We start from the raw sequence: 16,007 nt of genomic DNA, 5'->3' as shown, positions 1-16,007 counted from the left end.
TGTACAACTAAGAGCCATTATACTAGGCTACAGGGGCCTCATTTATAAAATTTTCTTATGATAAGGTATGATCGTAAATTCCATGGATTTGTTTATGTTAATGATATACAAATCAGGATTTATAAAACCTGAAACAGACATGAAAATGTTTTTATATATGTGCTCAAAACTGAAAAGTATGTGTCCAAACTTTATTGTGCTCATGCACCAGTATTAGCCAAGCCAGTGTTACATAAATGGGAGGGACTGAATGAATGAATACAATTCCATAGAAAGAAAGAAAGATAGATAGCCTGGATGGATGGATGGATAGATGGAGGGCATAAACATTTTTTTACCTGTGAAAAGTGTTATCAATAATTTAACTAGACTTTCACCTCCCTGCTCTCATAACTAATTCATCTGCAGTAGTTGCCTTATTATCGTCAGGTTCAAGGTGGATCTGGAGCTTTATATATTAAGATGATTTGCGATTAATAAACAGGCTACATGTAGGAAGGATTTAGGAGCATTTCTTTTAGAGCTTGAAGCTTTCTTCCCAGGTGTTTCAATAAATGTTTCATTACTGTAAGCTTTTCAACACAGTGCATGCTAGTGACATCTAGAGGTGAAAAGAATGATGTGCAAATAATAATCTACTGCATACTAGTGGGAGCTGCAGCAGGTTTTCGCTTCAACATGGTTCAGTGACATTAATTGTTTTAAGCAACTGATAACACTAAGACCTGTTGATGAACTCAAACATTTATATTTAACCCAGCCCCATCACTTTATAGACAAGGCTTATGTGGGTTTATCTGAACTGTAAAATATGTGAGGGTTTGTTTATGCTTGTTGATATTTTCCCCAGTGAGATTATTAATACAAGTTATATATTATATATTATAAGCAGCCTTATTTGCTGACTTGAGTTCAAACTGTAAATAAAATTTTAGGACACCTTGTTTTTACCTTCTATAGCTACAAAATATTTCTGTATATCCAAATATTTCTATAAAACTAACTTGCTTAAACCGCTGTTTCCTTGAATGATATCCACAATGTGGACCAGGATTTGCTTTTCTTTTAAATCAGTTCCCCAACCTGTCACAAGGTTGTGAGTCGAAGCAAAGCTTCAGATGTGACTGGTCATTTGCAGAATGAATCAAGCTGGTTTTTTTACACATGCCTTGCAGTTTTATTATCAGTGGTGACATCACTAATCAAAAGGTCCTCCTGGGGTAAAGTGGTTGAGATTTCTCTCTCTGCTTTCCCAAGGTGTCAGATGGACACACTCACAGCAGCTTCTGCTTACACATTGGCTCAACTGACATATATATATTCGAGTATACCTGACAAGCAGTCAAAGCATGATTTAAAACACCGTAATATTGAGAACCATGAAGCACTATGTCAATATTTTAGTTCCATCTTAGCCCTGTAGAATGACACTAATGTTTTCCACCACCGGAGGTTTTGGGTGATACTGGTGAGAAGATTATTTGACTGGATCAGTGTTAGAAGCTATATTTTGATCTATTTTCCCCACTGGCTTTACACATGGGGTTCATCATGGCCTACTAGTGACAGTCAATGAGCACTGCAGCACATTAAGTGCTTTCAGTTCATCTTGGAAATTGACATGTAAGACAAGCTGTGCAGAAATGTCTGTAAAAAAGGATAATTACAACTAATGTGTGTCTTAGAGATCACCTTAATTATCTGTACAAGATGTTCTTAATTTATTGGACATGTCAATTATCCCTCTTTCAGAAAGCTTTTATGAACTGGACAGCAATTTTTCTGTGCATTAGTTACAAAGCTTTGACAAATAAATTAGCACAACGTTTTGTACATGTGTTCAAAATGATTGAGATTCTGAAAAATAATAAATGTATATGAATAGATGTGCGCCTTTTAACTCTGGCAGCACTTTGTCTTATTTAAACGGCAGCTAGGAGATTTGTGATGTGAGTTGTATCCTTTATTCCTGTCAGAATAATGAAGTTCCACGTGGCCAAGAAGAAGTTCAAGGAGACTCTGCGGCCATATGATGTGAAAGATGTGATTGAACAGTACTCAGCCGGGCACTTGGACATGCTGTGTCGCATCAAGAGTCTCCAGACTAGGTTAGACCAGCCTGACCTTTACATACTCCTAGACAAGACACCTGGAAAATTTCCATAGTTATTTAAAATCACATTTAATTTCACTCCTGGTATTTCTTCTTTCTGTTCCCATCTGCTCACATAAAGCACTGTCTGCTTATATGTTTGTCTGTACTGTTGTGACTACATGAATGTGTGTTTGCACTCTCCCATTCAGGTTGGATACAATAGTGGGTCCACCACAGACCCTGAGCAGCAAAGCCAAGACTTTTTCCTCTCCCTCCCTGCACTCGTATTACAGCCAAGCCAAGAGGAAGCACTCGGCCCCAGGGTCAGCTGACCCACACTCCCCTTCACCAACATTACCTGACATAAAATGCACAGACATGAGTCACATGCGTAGGCTATGTGTCTGGTTCATCATTGACAATTGCCATACAGTTGTCATGTATAATTACCATTTCAAGTCTGCAGCTACGTAATATTGCTCAACATTTCTTAATATTCAAGTATTGTTTGGCATATTAAAGCTAGGATTTTGCCATTATGTGCCATTCACAGACACAGGACCTTAAGCTGTTGACTCTGTCTAACAAACTGTACGTCTCCTTGCTTTTGGCTGCGTGGTATTCTTTCCTTTCTAGAAAAAAGTGTTACTTTAACCCTAAATTTTACCCTTATGTTCTGTATGAGTCAAAATAGCCCATTTTATATTGTTATTATTAAAAGTGTGAAAGTGTTAATATAAAATTATGTTTCCAAAATCATAATACATTATGTGTGTATATGTATGTATGTATGTATGTATATATATATATATATATATATATATATATATATATATATATATATATATATATATATACATACACACATACATACACACACACACACACACACCGGTCAGCCATAACATTAAAACCACCTGCCTAATATTGAGTAGGTCCCCCTTGTGCTGCCTAAACAGCCCTGACTTGTCGAGGCATGGACTCCAAAGACCTCCGAATGTGTACTGTGGTATCTGGCACCAAGACGTTAGCAGTAGATGCTTTAAGTCCTGTACGTCGTGAGGTGGAGCCTCCATGGATCAGACTTGTTCGTCCAGCACATCCCACAGATGCACGATCAGATTGAGATCTGGGGAATTTGGATGCCAAGTCAACACCTTGAACTCTTTGTCATGTTCCTCAAACCATTCCTGAACAATTTTTGCAGTATGGCAGGGCGCATTATCCTGCTGAAAGAGGCCACTGCCATTAGGAAATACCGTTGCCATGAAGGGGAGTACTTGGTCTGCAACAATGTTTAGGTAGGTGGTACGTGTCAAAGTAACATCCACATAAATGCCAGGACCCAAGGTTTCAATGCCAGGAGAACGTTGCATAGAGCATCACATTGCCTCCGCCAGATTGCCTTTTTCCCCATAGTGCATGCTGGTGCCATCTCTTCCCCAGGTAAGCAACACACACACCCAGCCATCCGCATGATGTAAAAGAGAACATGATTCATCAGACTAGGCCACCTTCTTCCACTGCTCAGTGGTCCGGTTCTGATGGTCACGTGCCCATTGTAGGTGCTTTCGGTGTTGGACAGGGGTCAGCATGGGCACTCTGACCTGTCTGTGGCTATGCAGCCCCATACGCAGCAAGCTGTGATGCACTGTGTGTTCTGACACCTTTCTATCATAGCCAGCATAATCTTTTTCAGCAATATGTACTTCAGTAGCCCTTCTGTGGGATCGAACCAGACGGGCTAGCCTTTGCTTCCAATATATCAACCTCGAAAACTGACTGTTTACCTGCTGTCTAATATATCCCACCCCTTGACAAGTGCCATTGTAACGACATAACCATTGTCAGTGGTTTTTAATGTTATTGGTGATCGATGTGTGTGTGTGTCTGTGTGTGTGTATATACTGTATATATATATATATATATATAGAGAGAGAGAGAGAGAGATGTTATTATTTACATCTGTATTGCCATGAAATATAAAAAATGACTAAGTAGTACAGAACATAATGGTTAACACTATCATGACATCTTTATTCTCCTGGGAATTTGGACAAACTAAGATTTTCTTCTGGTTCCTGAATCAGTAGTGTATGATATTATCAGATTTTTAAATATTTTAATTATTTCTGCTGCATTGTTGTCTCCATGAAGCTATATATTCTTTAAAAAGGTGGAAGAGTGATGCCAGAGAAGAACCATTTCTTGGTTTCCTAAAGAACCTTTTGACTGATGTACCTTTATCTATTTTTTTGTTGGTGATACAGAATGTTTTTTACTCTAAATATTACTGTGAAGGATCCTTGTAGTAGAAAATCATTCAGTTTATTATGGCAACAGCAAAAATGTTAATGTTAAGAATCATGCAATGAAATATTCTTTAGGGAACGGAAAACGCCTCTTTATGAAACCAAAAATGCTTCCTCTGTGGCACTGCTATTTAAAGTAACCTTTTCTGACACCTTTATTTTAAGAGTATATTCTATAGATTAAGTCAGATGCAACATTCTGTTGGTTTGACGTTGATTTGCCTTTTGCGCATGAAATCTAGATATGTTGTTTGCGGTAGTATTTGTGCCAACAGAGCTTTAGAGTAACTTCTCTCTAGTTAGTCTGAATTGACTGATAATGGAACATTAAACAGACACCTCTCTTTCACTCACAGACTTGTCACAGGCTTGTGTCCACAGCAGAGCCTCAACAGCAAAGCCAGGAACCTGTCCTCTCCTACTCTGCACTTGTTTTACAGTCAAACCAAGAAGAAACACACCAGCTCAGGGTTAGAGTTGTACTAGCCACTGTTGCCTATACCACCTAACACAGGGGTCCTGGACCTGGGAAAATACTCACCTAAATTAACACTGTGTCTCAGGGGTCTAAGGCTGATGCTAAGCTAGTGAATTTAATGTTGTGTGTATTTGGGAGCACAAGATCAGCTTCAGCATTGGACACCCAAGTGACGCAGACTTGTTTACATTGTTTTCCAAACTCTGTATAACACTTACTTTATGTGGTTTTATTGACGTAGATTTTTGTTACTACTGGTTTAACTTACTCCTGTTTCATTTTAGTGTTCAGTGTGCATGATAATACCAATGGAGTACAGTGAATATCTAACATCTCACTAATACATGGAAAAAATTATAGCCTTAAATAAGCTATTCCTTGGTTTACTGTTAAACTGCTTAATTTGTTTTGCAGTGCAAGTAGAAAAAGCCAAAAAGAACTAATCTTTTGAAAGTAGACATACCATCTACATGTTGCAGCATCTTTAGCATAATTTACTCACAAAATATACAGAGATTAAAACACAGTGACTTCTGCTTGTTAAATAATTCCTCTCTTGGTAATGTAGAACAAGACAACCACTAACTACCGTTCTTCTTCACTAACTGGAATCAGGTTTCATCCTTCTGTGCTGCACCGTTTTCTGGTTAGAGGGGATACGGCTACAGCGAATAACAGTGTCTATCCCATTCTTCTGTACTTATTCAGTGCTTATATGTCACAGGGTGGACCAGATCTTGGGAAAAGGGCAGATACCCATGGACAGGAAGATAAGGGACAGGATCCTTCCAGAGGGCGAGTCTCTGGAGCATGACATGAGCATGCTGGGCCGTGTGTGTAAGGTAGAGAGACAGGTAAGGCCCATAAGAATAATTTCACACTCCAAGAACAAACTAAATGCATGGTTCCGACATTAGTGCTGGTTATCATTCAGATCATCAGTGGCGGTTGGTAGTGATATTAGATGGGAAGGCCAAGCTATCAGTAGTTTAGCAATTAAACTATTAGGGTTGACCAATACATTATATCCCAAAGTTTCACTGATATTATTATTATTATTATTATTATTATTATTATTAATATTATTATTATTAATAATAATAATAATAATAGTAAATTATTTGTAATTATTACACATACACATTTAAAGGCAGATAGGAAGCTACATTAGTGATTTATACATTTTTAAGCTCATGTTTCAAACCTCTAATGCTCTACTGGGTTCATGCTGCATTTCCCCTGAATAGCAAACACAGTAAACAAAAAAGCCATAGCCCTTTCATTCAAACCAAAAAACACTAAACTTACGGTTGTGTTATCTGTCCTTTTGTGTAATTTGTACTTTGTTTAGACAATGTGTACTGAGTTTATCAACTTTTGTTTAGTTTCTCCTCCAAACACATTTTAGCGTAATTTTAGAGTAAATAATCCACTCCATTCACATTCAATGCACCCACAACTGAGCCCGTAACACGCCTACTGATGACGTCTAACGGAAACGTCACTGAAGTGGGATGTGTAAAAACTGGGGGCGTGTCACTCTGTGTAATCACATGACAAGACTGTTGCTGATTGGCTGTGTAAATCCACTGCGCTGGGCTTGTTAAAGTTAGCCTCAGGCTCGCTTCATAAGTATTTGTGTGTTTTTTAGTGATGGGAAGTTCGGATCATTTTACCGACTCGGACCTTTGAGTCTCGTTCAGCAAAATGAACGAATCTTTTTTCGAGTCATTTCGTTCATTTTAGCAAAATATAATTAAAATGTTACGTGTTACTTCCCTAACACATCTACTACTTACGCAAACGTTGATCACACTATAAACACTACAGACAAAACTATAATGCTATAAGAAACAGAAAACATTAATTCATTGTTTACCTGGATCTTTAGTCTATGATTAGCTCACCTCACCTCTTATCTGACAAGTCTTCGGGTTTGAGTCGTTCGTTCATCACGTGACAGCCCTATAAGCTTAACCAGTGCAGTCTGAGCCGGAAAGAGAATTGATTAGTTCATCTCTTGTGTCTCTCGAGTCTTTCGAGTCGTTCGGTCTTTTGTCACGTGACCACTTCCCGGATCAGTACCTCAGTCAGTAATACTATAACGTAAAACTGTATTTTTTGTATGTTGGATCATATTTAGGAATTGTCATAAAATTATCAAAAGATGTGTAATAAGCATTTTCCTAGAAATAAAAAAGGTCTCTCCATTTCTGTCACTATGTTTTTGTTACTGTTTCTTGAGGATCTGTGGTGTTATTTTATACGTTACGTTATTTTATACGTATACTGTCACGTGATGAACGAACGACTCAAACCCGAAGGCTCGTGAGATGAACTAATCAATTCTCTTTCCGGCTCATACTGCAGTGGTTAAGCTTATGGGGCTGTCACGTGATAAACGAACGACTCAGACCCGAGGACTCGAAACAGGTGAACTAATTTCAGTACAGAACCTATAGGATGTTGCGCATGCGCGACTGAACGAATCACTCCCCGAGACGACTCGTTCTTCCCGAGTCACATTAAAGATTCGTTCAAAATGAACGAATCGTTCAAGAACGACCCATCACTAGTGTTTTTATTACAGCTTCTGGTGGTGCTGTTGCACTCGGTTTCACAAATATCGATATCATACTCTTTAAAATGTTGTTAACCGCAAGTAAGACGACGTGGAAAATGAAATCGTACATTGATTTTTTTTGAATTTTTGAAAGACTTAGTTCCTCTAGCATATTGTAGAAGCCAGTATGTCTGAAGGTGTGTGGGAAGGAGGACTCAGGATGTGGTATGTGAAGAGGGGATATTGAGATTTGTCCAGAAGAGGGTGGAGTATGGATTAAGGTTGAAAAGAGGAAAATGTAAGTTCATGGAAAAGGAAGTTGTTTTCTTGGGACATAAAGTTGATGCCACAGGCATTTATCCTGTTCCAGAGAAGGTTCAGGCTGTACAGGAAGCACCAACACCAACATCTGTGACAGAGCTGAAAGCATATTTGGGTTTGTTGAACTTTTATAACAGATTTCTCCCAAACCTATCTACTCTGCTTGGTCCTCTGCACAAGCTTTTGAAGAAAAATGTTCCCTGGTGTTGGGAAAAAGCACAAGAAAAAGCGTTCCAGAAATTCAAAGAGTTGTTGCAGTCTAACCGAGTGTTTATACACTATGATGAAAAGAAAGAACTAATCCTTTCCTGTGATGCTTCATCGTATGGCGGATGGAACTGAAAGACCTATAGGGTTTGTATCCAGAACACTTACGGCTGCAGAGAAGAATTATTCCCAGCTAGAGAAAGAAGGATTAGCTGTTGTGTTTGAAGTCAAGAAATTCCATAAATACGTGTCCAGCCGTAAATTTGTAATCTGTACTGACCATAAACCTCTACTCAGTTTAATGAATGAACTGAAGGCTGTACCTCAAATGGCATCTCAACGAATTATGAGATGGGCCGTGATGTTGGGGGCATATGAGTATGTTATATCTTACAGAGCTGGCAAAGATCATGGAAATGCCGATGCCCTCAGCCGTCTTCCAGTTCAATAATACTGTGAGGAAGAACCAGAGGAAGAGCATGTATTGATGCTGGATAGCCTCACATTAACAACCGCAGAGCAAATTAAGCACTGGACTAATAAAGACCCTGTCTTGTCAAGAGTGCGTCAGTATGTGCTTAAAGGCTGGCCTGACCACAGTGATACCCATGAATTTTTACCGTATAAACAGAGACAGCAAGAGCGCAGTGTTCAAGACGGATGTGTTCTGTGGGGAGCTTGTATTGTTATTGCTGAACAAGGCCGTGCAAATTTGTTGGAATAGTTACGTCAGTCCCACCCAGGCATGTCTAAGATGAAAGGACTGGCTAGGAGTTACCTAGGGTGGCCGAATCTGGACGCCGACATTGAAACACGAGTTAGAGATTGCAATGTCTGTCAAGAACATAGAAAAGCCCCTGAGTGCACCACTTCACCCATGGGAGTGGCCTCAACAACCGTGGAGGAGAGTTCACATGGATTATGCAGGTCCATTCATGGGCAAATTGTTTTTAATTCTAGTGGATGCTCATTCTAAGTGGATTGATGCTTATCCCGTAAATGTAGCAACCACAGCTGCTACTCTGGAGTGTTTGCGGAAAAGTTTCAGTGTACATGGCATTCCTGAAATGATGGTGTCTGATAATGCCCAATGTTTCGTGAGTGACGCCAGTAAAGAATTCATGTCTAAGAATGGAATAACCCATGTTACTTCTGCACCATATCACTCTTCATCCAACGGGTTGGCAGAGTGAGCAGTTCAAATTTTTAAAGATTTCATGAAAAAGAGCTCTGGGAACACGCTTGAGACTAAGTTAAATAGAGCACTGTTCAATTATCGGATTATACCCCAGTCTACAACTGGATTGTCTCCTGCGGAAATGCTGATGGGAAGGAAATGGCGCTGCACTTTGGACAAAATACATCCTGATTTCACTAGCAAAATGGAAATGAAACAACAAGTTCAGAAAAAGTATTATGATCAACATGTGAAACCCCTATATTTCCAAGTTGGAGATCTTGTGTATACCAGAAATTTTGGGTATGGACCAAAATGGGTACCAGGAGTAATTCAAGACATTTACAGGACCTGTGTCCAACACAGTAACTCTGGGAAATGCTCAAACAGTGCGACGTCATGTGGATCAATTATTTAGTTGCCAACAAAAGGAAAGGAAAATTGATTCCCAACTGGGTCTGAGTGTTCAGCTATGTGATGATGCTGTATCCATGGAGACTGATGTTCCAAATCCAATGTTGCCTAGTACTCCAAAAATAACTACTTCTGGTTCTACTCCTGAGAAAGAGCTTGTAACGGTGCAAATTGAAAGTAGTCCAGTGCCAGAGTTAGTGATCATACAACACCTAAAGTGACTCCAAGTGTAGAAGAAAAAAAGACTGAAGTTGTACCTACTGGTGGGCTCCGTCGTTCAGTAAGGGAGCGAAAGCTACCAGCCCACTTGAAAGACTTTGTGCTTTAAAAAAAAACACACACACACACAGTTGTAAGATTATGTAATTGTTATTTGTATTTCACTTGGTTGAAAATTGTTCTCCCTCTCAAGTGTTGCTTCTAGAGTATTTTGAAGAAGAAATGTTTTGACTTAAGTGGGGGGGAGATGTGGTATGTGAAGAGGGGATATTGAGCTTTGTCCAGTAGGGGGCGGTAATGCATTGTGTATTGGTTGTATAGTCATAAAAGGCTGTGAAGAAGAGTAGTGTGGCACACACCATTGTCCTGTACTGGCTGCCTGCTGAGATGGGTCCTCAATAAAGTGACCACAAAGAATTATGGTTTCCCTTCTGTGAGTTTCTGCACTACGATATTACACAGGAGATAGGCAGACTTTGATGGAGCTTCAGCTTTATTTCTACAACAGGTGCGTTTCGGCTTGCTCCTAACAACTTAACCGCAAAAACAAAATAAAACACAGTCCCAGTATTTCGATCAAGTTTTCAAGCTGACACTCAAGAGTGTTGGGGGGGGTTATGCGAAAGCTCTGTCAGCTCTGTCCCTCCTTCTCAGGTTCACATCCTTTCTGTCCCTAAAAGACCACATAAATCACCTCACCATGACAACACACAGGTAAGAACCATCATGCATTACCTGCTGGTTCACCTTGCCTCTTCTCCGTCCGCAGCTGACACTCAACCACGCCCCCCTGCCACACTTACTTATTATGAGCCACCCCTGCAAGTCTACACTCACTGAGCACTTTATTAGGAACACTATACTAATACTGAGTAGGGCCTGTCTTTGTTCTCAGAACAGCCTCAATTCTTTGTGGCATGGATTCCACAAGATGTTGGAAACATTCCTTTGAGATTCTGGTCCATGTTAATATGATTGCATCACACAATTCCTGGAGATTTTTCAGGTGCACTTTCATGCTGTGAGTCTCCTGTTCTACCACATCCCAAAGGTGTTCTACTGAATTAAGATCTGGTGACTGGGAAGGCCACTGAAGAACATTGAAATTACTGTCATGTTCATTAAACCAGTTTGAGACACCTTTTGCTTTGTGACATGGTTCATTAGAAGATGGGTAAATCTTGGCCATGGAGGGATGCACATGGTCAGCAACAATACTCAAATAAGCTGTGGCATTCAAGTGATGATTGTTTGGTATTAACGGGCCCAAAGTGTGCCAAGAAAATGTTCCCCACACCATTATACCATCTCCACCAGCCTGACTTTTGTTAATCAATTAAAAGTTGCAATAGTTGGCAAAACACTGTGATATAAGAGGGGAAAAAACACATTGAGATGTGCTGTTATAGGAGAATTATTTTCCTACAACAGTATGCCCTTATTGACCATTTCAAGGAAGTAAACAATAACAAACGAATTACAAAATTACTGCGCATGTCTGGTCCTGAAGCATTTCCGGTGGCACCATTTTTAAAACCCAGACCTGTCAAAACAAAATGACTAGTGTGTACTTTTTAGGTCTAGCTAAAACTATACAGTTAAGGTATTTACAAATACTGAAAATAAACATTGAAGTGGCATTACTGAACCCTTTAAATAAGACTTTGTGACAACTTTTCACACAGAACATTAAACGTTTAGCTGAAGTAACTTATGCAGACATGTACCATTATCTGGTTGATACCGGGTACATCTACACGAGAGATGCGGTAAAAGCGTATTGCAGTCTGGATGCTTACAATTATTTACTTAGTGGAAAAGTTGGGAACATTTGTTTGAACAACGTGGATGACATTTGTCTTGTGTTTGGTGAAGTTGGAGCAAGTCAAATGGTGTCAAAAACGCACTCTGCATGGTTTGTCGTTAAGATGACCGGGGAGGTTATTAGTAGACACTGCACTTGCATGGCTGGGTCAGTCTGTCTATCTGTGCAAATAATAAATTACAAGGCTAACTGTATGCTAGTAAACTATAAATTTACAATTATTCATGAGTTCATAATGCACAGTGTTGTTTGTTTGTGGTTTAACACCATGCCAGCTTTCATGGCTATTTTCATGGCGAAAATCAGGTTAAAACTTTTAAACGTACAGTAATTAAAATGAAAGTTTTTAAAATATTACTTTAATAATGTTGTTTACTTACCAGAAGTAAAATGTGTGCTACATATCCTACAGTTGCTAGTCAGTATCCAGTCTTCTCACTTTACTGCTGCTGTCCAGGCGTCATGTTGTGGGTTTTTCCCGGAAATCTAAACACTTTAATTTCTGGAAGTAGGTTAGTTCCGGGCCTGAGGGAGCATCCAACCACCAAACAACATGGTCCTAATTTTAATTTTGACATTTTTAATCACACGATTAGATATGTTATCGCAATCTCACTGTGCATAAAGCGCCTCCTGCGGTTGTTTTGAATGTGCTGGACAACCAACCGGAAACATCCAAGAAGCAAAGACGTCACTTCCTTAACCCAATGAATAGCCATTGAAATGGTCTATTACTGAGTAATAAGGACCATGTCTTAAGGTGACAGTTTCATTCTGGGCAACACACAGTGGTAACATAGAACCTAAAAAATAATAATGTTGTCCAATTTATGTTTTACGTGATGCAGGTGCAGTCCATTGAGTCGAAGTTGGACTCCTTGTTGGATATCTACCGTCAAGTTCTCCAGAAAGGCTCTTCCTCAGTACTGGGCCTATCAGCTCTTCCTCTGTTTGAGCTGGAGCACACCTCAGACTACCACAGCTCCATTCAGAGCAAAGATATCTCCTCCACTCAGCTGAGCAGAAGTGGGATTTCCCGCTCAGTCAGCGATAACCTGCCCTGTGGCCTTCAGCTTGTCCTGGCACCCAGTGAGCTCAACGTGGGCACTGGCTTCCCAGCATCCTCTTCCTCTTTCTCCCCATCTCCACTGCTTCAGAATGCACCATCTAGCCCAGACAGTGTGTACCCAGCTTCCCCTCCTCCCATCCTCACTCCCAACAACCTCTCCAGAGCTCATTCCAACTTTCCTGAGCTGACCAGACCTCTTCCTATGACCACCCCCAACACACACACACTCCAGCTGCCCACTGTGGCTCCACTGCCTCCAAGCAGGCCTTCCAGCATGATCTCAGAGACCCTGCAAGAAAGCAGTCCCAATGCTTGCCTGCTTAACACCCAGACTGAAGCTGTTTCGGACACAGAGGCTAAATGTTCAGAGAGCACAGTGCAGCTCAGGAGCAGGCATGAGCGGAGCCCCAAGGAGGAGGGCTCCTGGAGGAGACACTTGAGTCTCGAAATTAATCCACTGAGCCTCACATCTTCGGCAGCAGACAACTCGCTGCAGGCTGATCGGGCATTGGGGAAGTCACTCTCTGCACAGAACCTCATGCTGCCATCAGGCACAGAGTGCCACCCCAACCTGTCTGCTCGGAGTAGCGGCAGCAGCAACAACGAGTCCAATGACCGGGAGATGCTGACAGACTGGGGAGAAACAGAACTCTTCATCACTGACAAAGAGCTGGCCACCAGCAAGGGGAACTTCAACCTGCTCTCTCAGCAGAGCACAGATGCCAGCTTCTCAACAGAGCTTGTACAAATGGTAGCCAGTGGACCAACTCAGAGCCAGACAAGGCCCTCGGGCAGCTCAGAGTCTCTAAGCCTGCCTCACGTCCTTTTAAAGTAACACCAACACACACAGCAGCCTCAGCGTGGAGACTGGACACACGCTGTAATCCCTTATTCACTTTTTCCAAAGGAAAGAGGGTGGCAGCTTCACTTCTAGCCTTTTCTAAGTTTCAGCATCAGTTGGTTAAAAAGATGTGATGTTCTCATAACTTTATGTTCTTACATGCCATTGCATGGATAATTTTGTCATGATGGGAATTTTAATGAAGTAGAAGGTATTTAGCATTACAAGATGACATGAAGGATTATGGTACTGAATGAGCTCTGATCTCAGTCTTGCATGTGCACTTGCATGTTTAAAATGCAACCACACATAGGATTGAGAGTATTTATGCATTTAAGGTTATTAACAGCCTACTCAGTCTTAGAATTCATATTTGAGTCTCCTTTTTTATACTGTGCTTTATTCAGAAATGTATGTCTTACTCAAGTCAAATGTTTCACCAGTAAAATAAATCAAGCATAAGCACCATGCATATTTGTCCAAAAAATAGTTTTAACAGGTTCAAATAACCAGGGTTAATTTTCTTTTATGTGACTGCCTAGAAACCTGCATCAATACCATCAACACTGACTTCTTTAGATTTTTATACGTTTTTATTGTGTAGCCTCACATATTACATAATTTATCTCACATTTGTATTCTGTTTTATTCTGTAGCCCACCGCAGTCTTAAAGTCAATCTAAAAAGCTGCTTACCATTCTTCTATTAGCTGGTTATCAGTATAAATTCAATAAGAATGTAACACATATATGATGTCAATATCAGTTTGTATATCATGAGACAAGCCTACTTGTGTTGAAGGATTTCTGGAGCTGTGCAAAGCCTCTGGTACACACTGAGGATGATCTTGGCACTGTAGCTTACAACAGTTGGAAGCACAATTGTTCAAAGAATTACAAGAAACCTGCAAATGTGATGAAAGGTTTTTACATAATTCATATTTGTAATCCAGATATATGGACTTGATGGTACATTAGACTCTGTTGATTTGTGTTTCATTGATTCACTATAGAATACATATATTTGAGTTGCAGAAAAATAATGTAGATTAATGTTAATAAATAACACATTTTAGTTTATTTTAATTTGTATCTAAATGCTTCATTGTGCCTTTTTGCATAGTTCTTTGGTGTTACCTGTCCTAATTCTCTTTATACACGTCCTTTGGGAATTTGTTAAGAGTTTAGGTTGGGATAATTAGACATTTCTGTCTGATTGTGTACTAAGCCTTTGTCATTTTTTGTGTTTGTTTGTTTGTTTGTTTTGCCACTAATTCAGTAATTTATTACACAAAACTGGCCTTAATATACATGCTTGATAATGTTACCATTCTGTCATGCTGATTAATTTATTTTTAACTATGTGCACATAGCAGAGCTGAAGCTCTGGGTTTGAAGAAAAAAAATGAAAAAATAAACTTTATCATACTTCAATAAAGAAATGACTTGAACTCACAGAGAGCAGTTGTGTTTAGTTGTGTTTTTTTCCCACTAGGGGAAAAAAATAGAGCAATATACTCAGGGCCATAAAGCCAGCTAATGACAAAATGTGCTAATATACAATTATTCATCACCAAGATGAGATAAAAGATCAAATTTCAGAATTTCAATAGTTACAAAAGAACATAAATATTATTGATGATTCATGACATATAATCTCAATTAAGTTCATTCCAGTTCCAGGATTACAAAATGAGTCTGTACAATGTGGGAAAAGTGCAGGCGGCTGAACATTTATGCAGTTCATTGCTAACTGATGGTTATATATACACCTTTTAGATAAATGCAGAAGATTAACACATTTAGGAGGAGTTGTTGATGTGTTCTTGGTCTGAAACCACTGACATACGACTTGTGTGGTATGGCCCATGACCTGAAAGGAGTGACACGCTTGTTTAACCATAACATTTAAAATAGGGATGGGCGGATCGATCCTAAAGTATCGATATTTTCAATACTGCCACTGTATCAAAAGAATCGATTCTCTAAAACAAGTATCGATTCTGTTTTTTTAAACAAGTGACTTTAGAACATTTTCATAGAAGTAGTATGCCGTATAGTATATAAATACACTTAAATCGTAACGTCAATGGGAACTTCTTCCGCTGTATCACCGCGTAACAGCATTCGCTCACTCAGTCCAAAGCAGGTTTAAAAGGGGTTCATTTGAGTGCATGGCTGCGGTCATGGCTGAAAGAAAAAGAAGCATAATCTGGAGTTATTTCACTCCAGTTAATAATAATGAAGCTTCATGTGACATTTATCAAAAAACAATACGCCACTGTGGCAATACCACAAATATGACAAAGCAGTTAAAAGCAAAACACCCTATAGAGCACGACGAAGTAGAGCTGAGGCGAGCAGAGGAGGTAACGCAGACACGACCCCCATCTTCTGGCTTGAGGCAGAGTTCTTTAGCGGAATCCTTTCAGAGAGGTGGACATTATCCAGGTACCAAGTGGTGATTAGATTATTTGAATTATTTGC

General features: G+C 39.7%; 1 protein-coding gene across 10 annotated transcripts in view; it reads left to right on the top strand.

Moving 5' to 3' along the window:
- Positions 1-15,005, top strand: part of kcnq5a (potassium voltage-gated channel, KQT-like subfamily, member 5a) — a 126,093-nt gene extending 111,088 nt beyond the window's left edge. For 6 of the 10 annotated variants that reach the window (XM_053232488.1, XM_053232487.1, XM_026939760.3 and 3 more), the window contains 5 exons: positions 1,977-2,108; positions 2,305-2,418; positions 4,764-4,877; positions 5,610-5,739; positions 12,460-15,005. In XM_053232488.1, coding sequence (XP_053088463.1) covers positions 1,977-2,108; positions 2,305-2,418; positions 4,764-4,877; positions 5,610-5,739; positions 12,460-13,515 — 1,546 coding nt within the window. In that variant the 3' untranslated portion in view covers positions 13,516-15,005. The remainder of the gene's footprint in view (positions 1-1,976; positions 2,109-2,304; positions 2,419-4,763; positions 4,878-5,609; positions 5,740-12,459) is intronic. The other 4 variants (XM_053232492.1, XM_053232493.1, XM_026939799.3 and 1 more) reach the window with 2 other exon arrangements.
- Positions 15,006-16,007: the final 1,002 nt, after the last annotated feature.

The sequence above is a fragment of the Pangasianodon hypophthalmus genome, chromosome 3 (assembly GCF_027358585.1).
Source record: "Pangasianodon hypophthalmus isolate fPanHyp1 chromosome 3, fPanHyp1.pri, whole genome shotgun sequence".
Taxonomy (NCBI): Eukaryota; Metazoa; Chordata; class Actinopteri; order Siluriformes; family Pangasiidae; genus Pangasianodon; species Pangasianodon hypophthalmus.
This window is presented reverse-complemented; position numbering and strand designations above follow the sequence as displayed.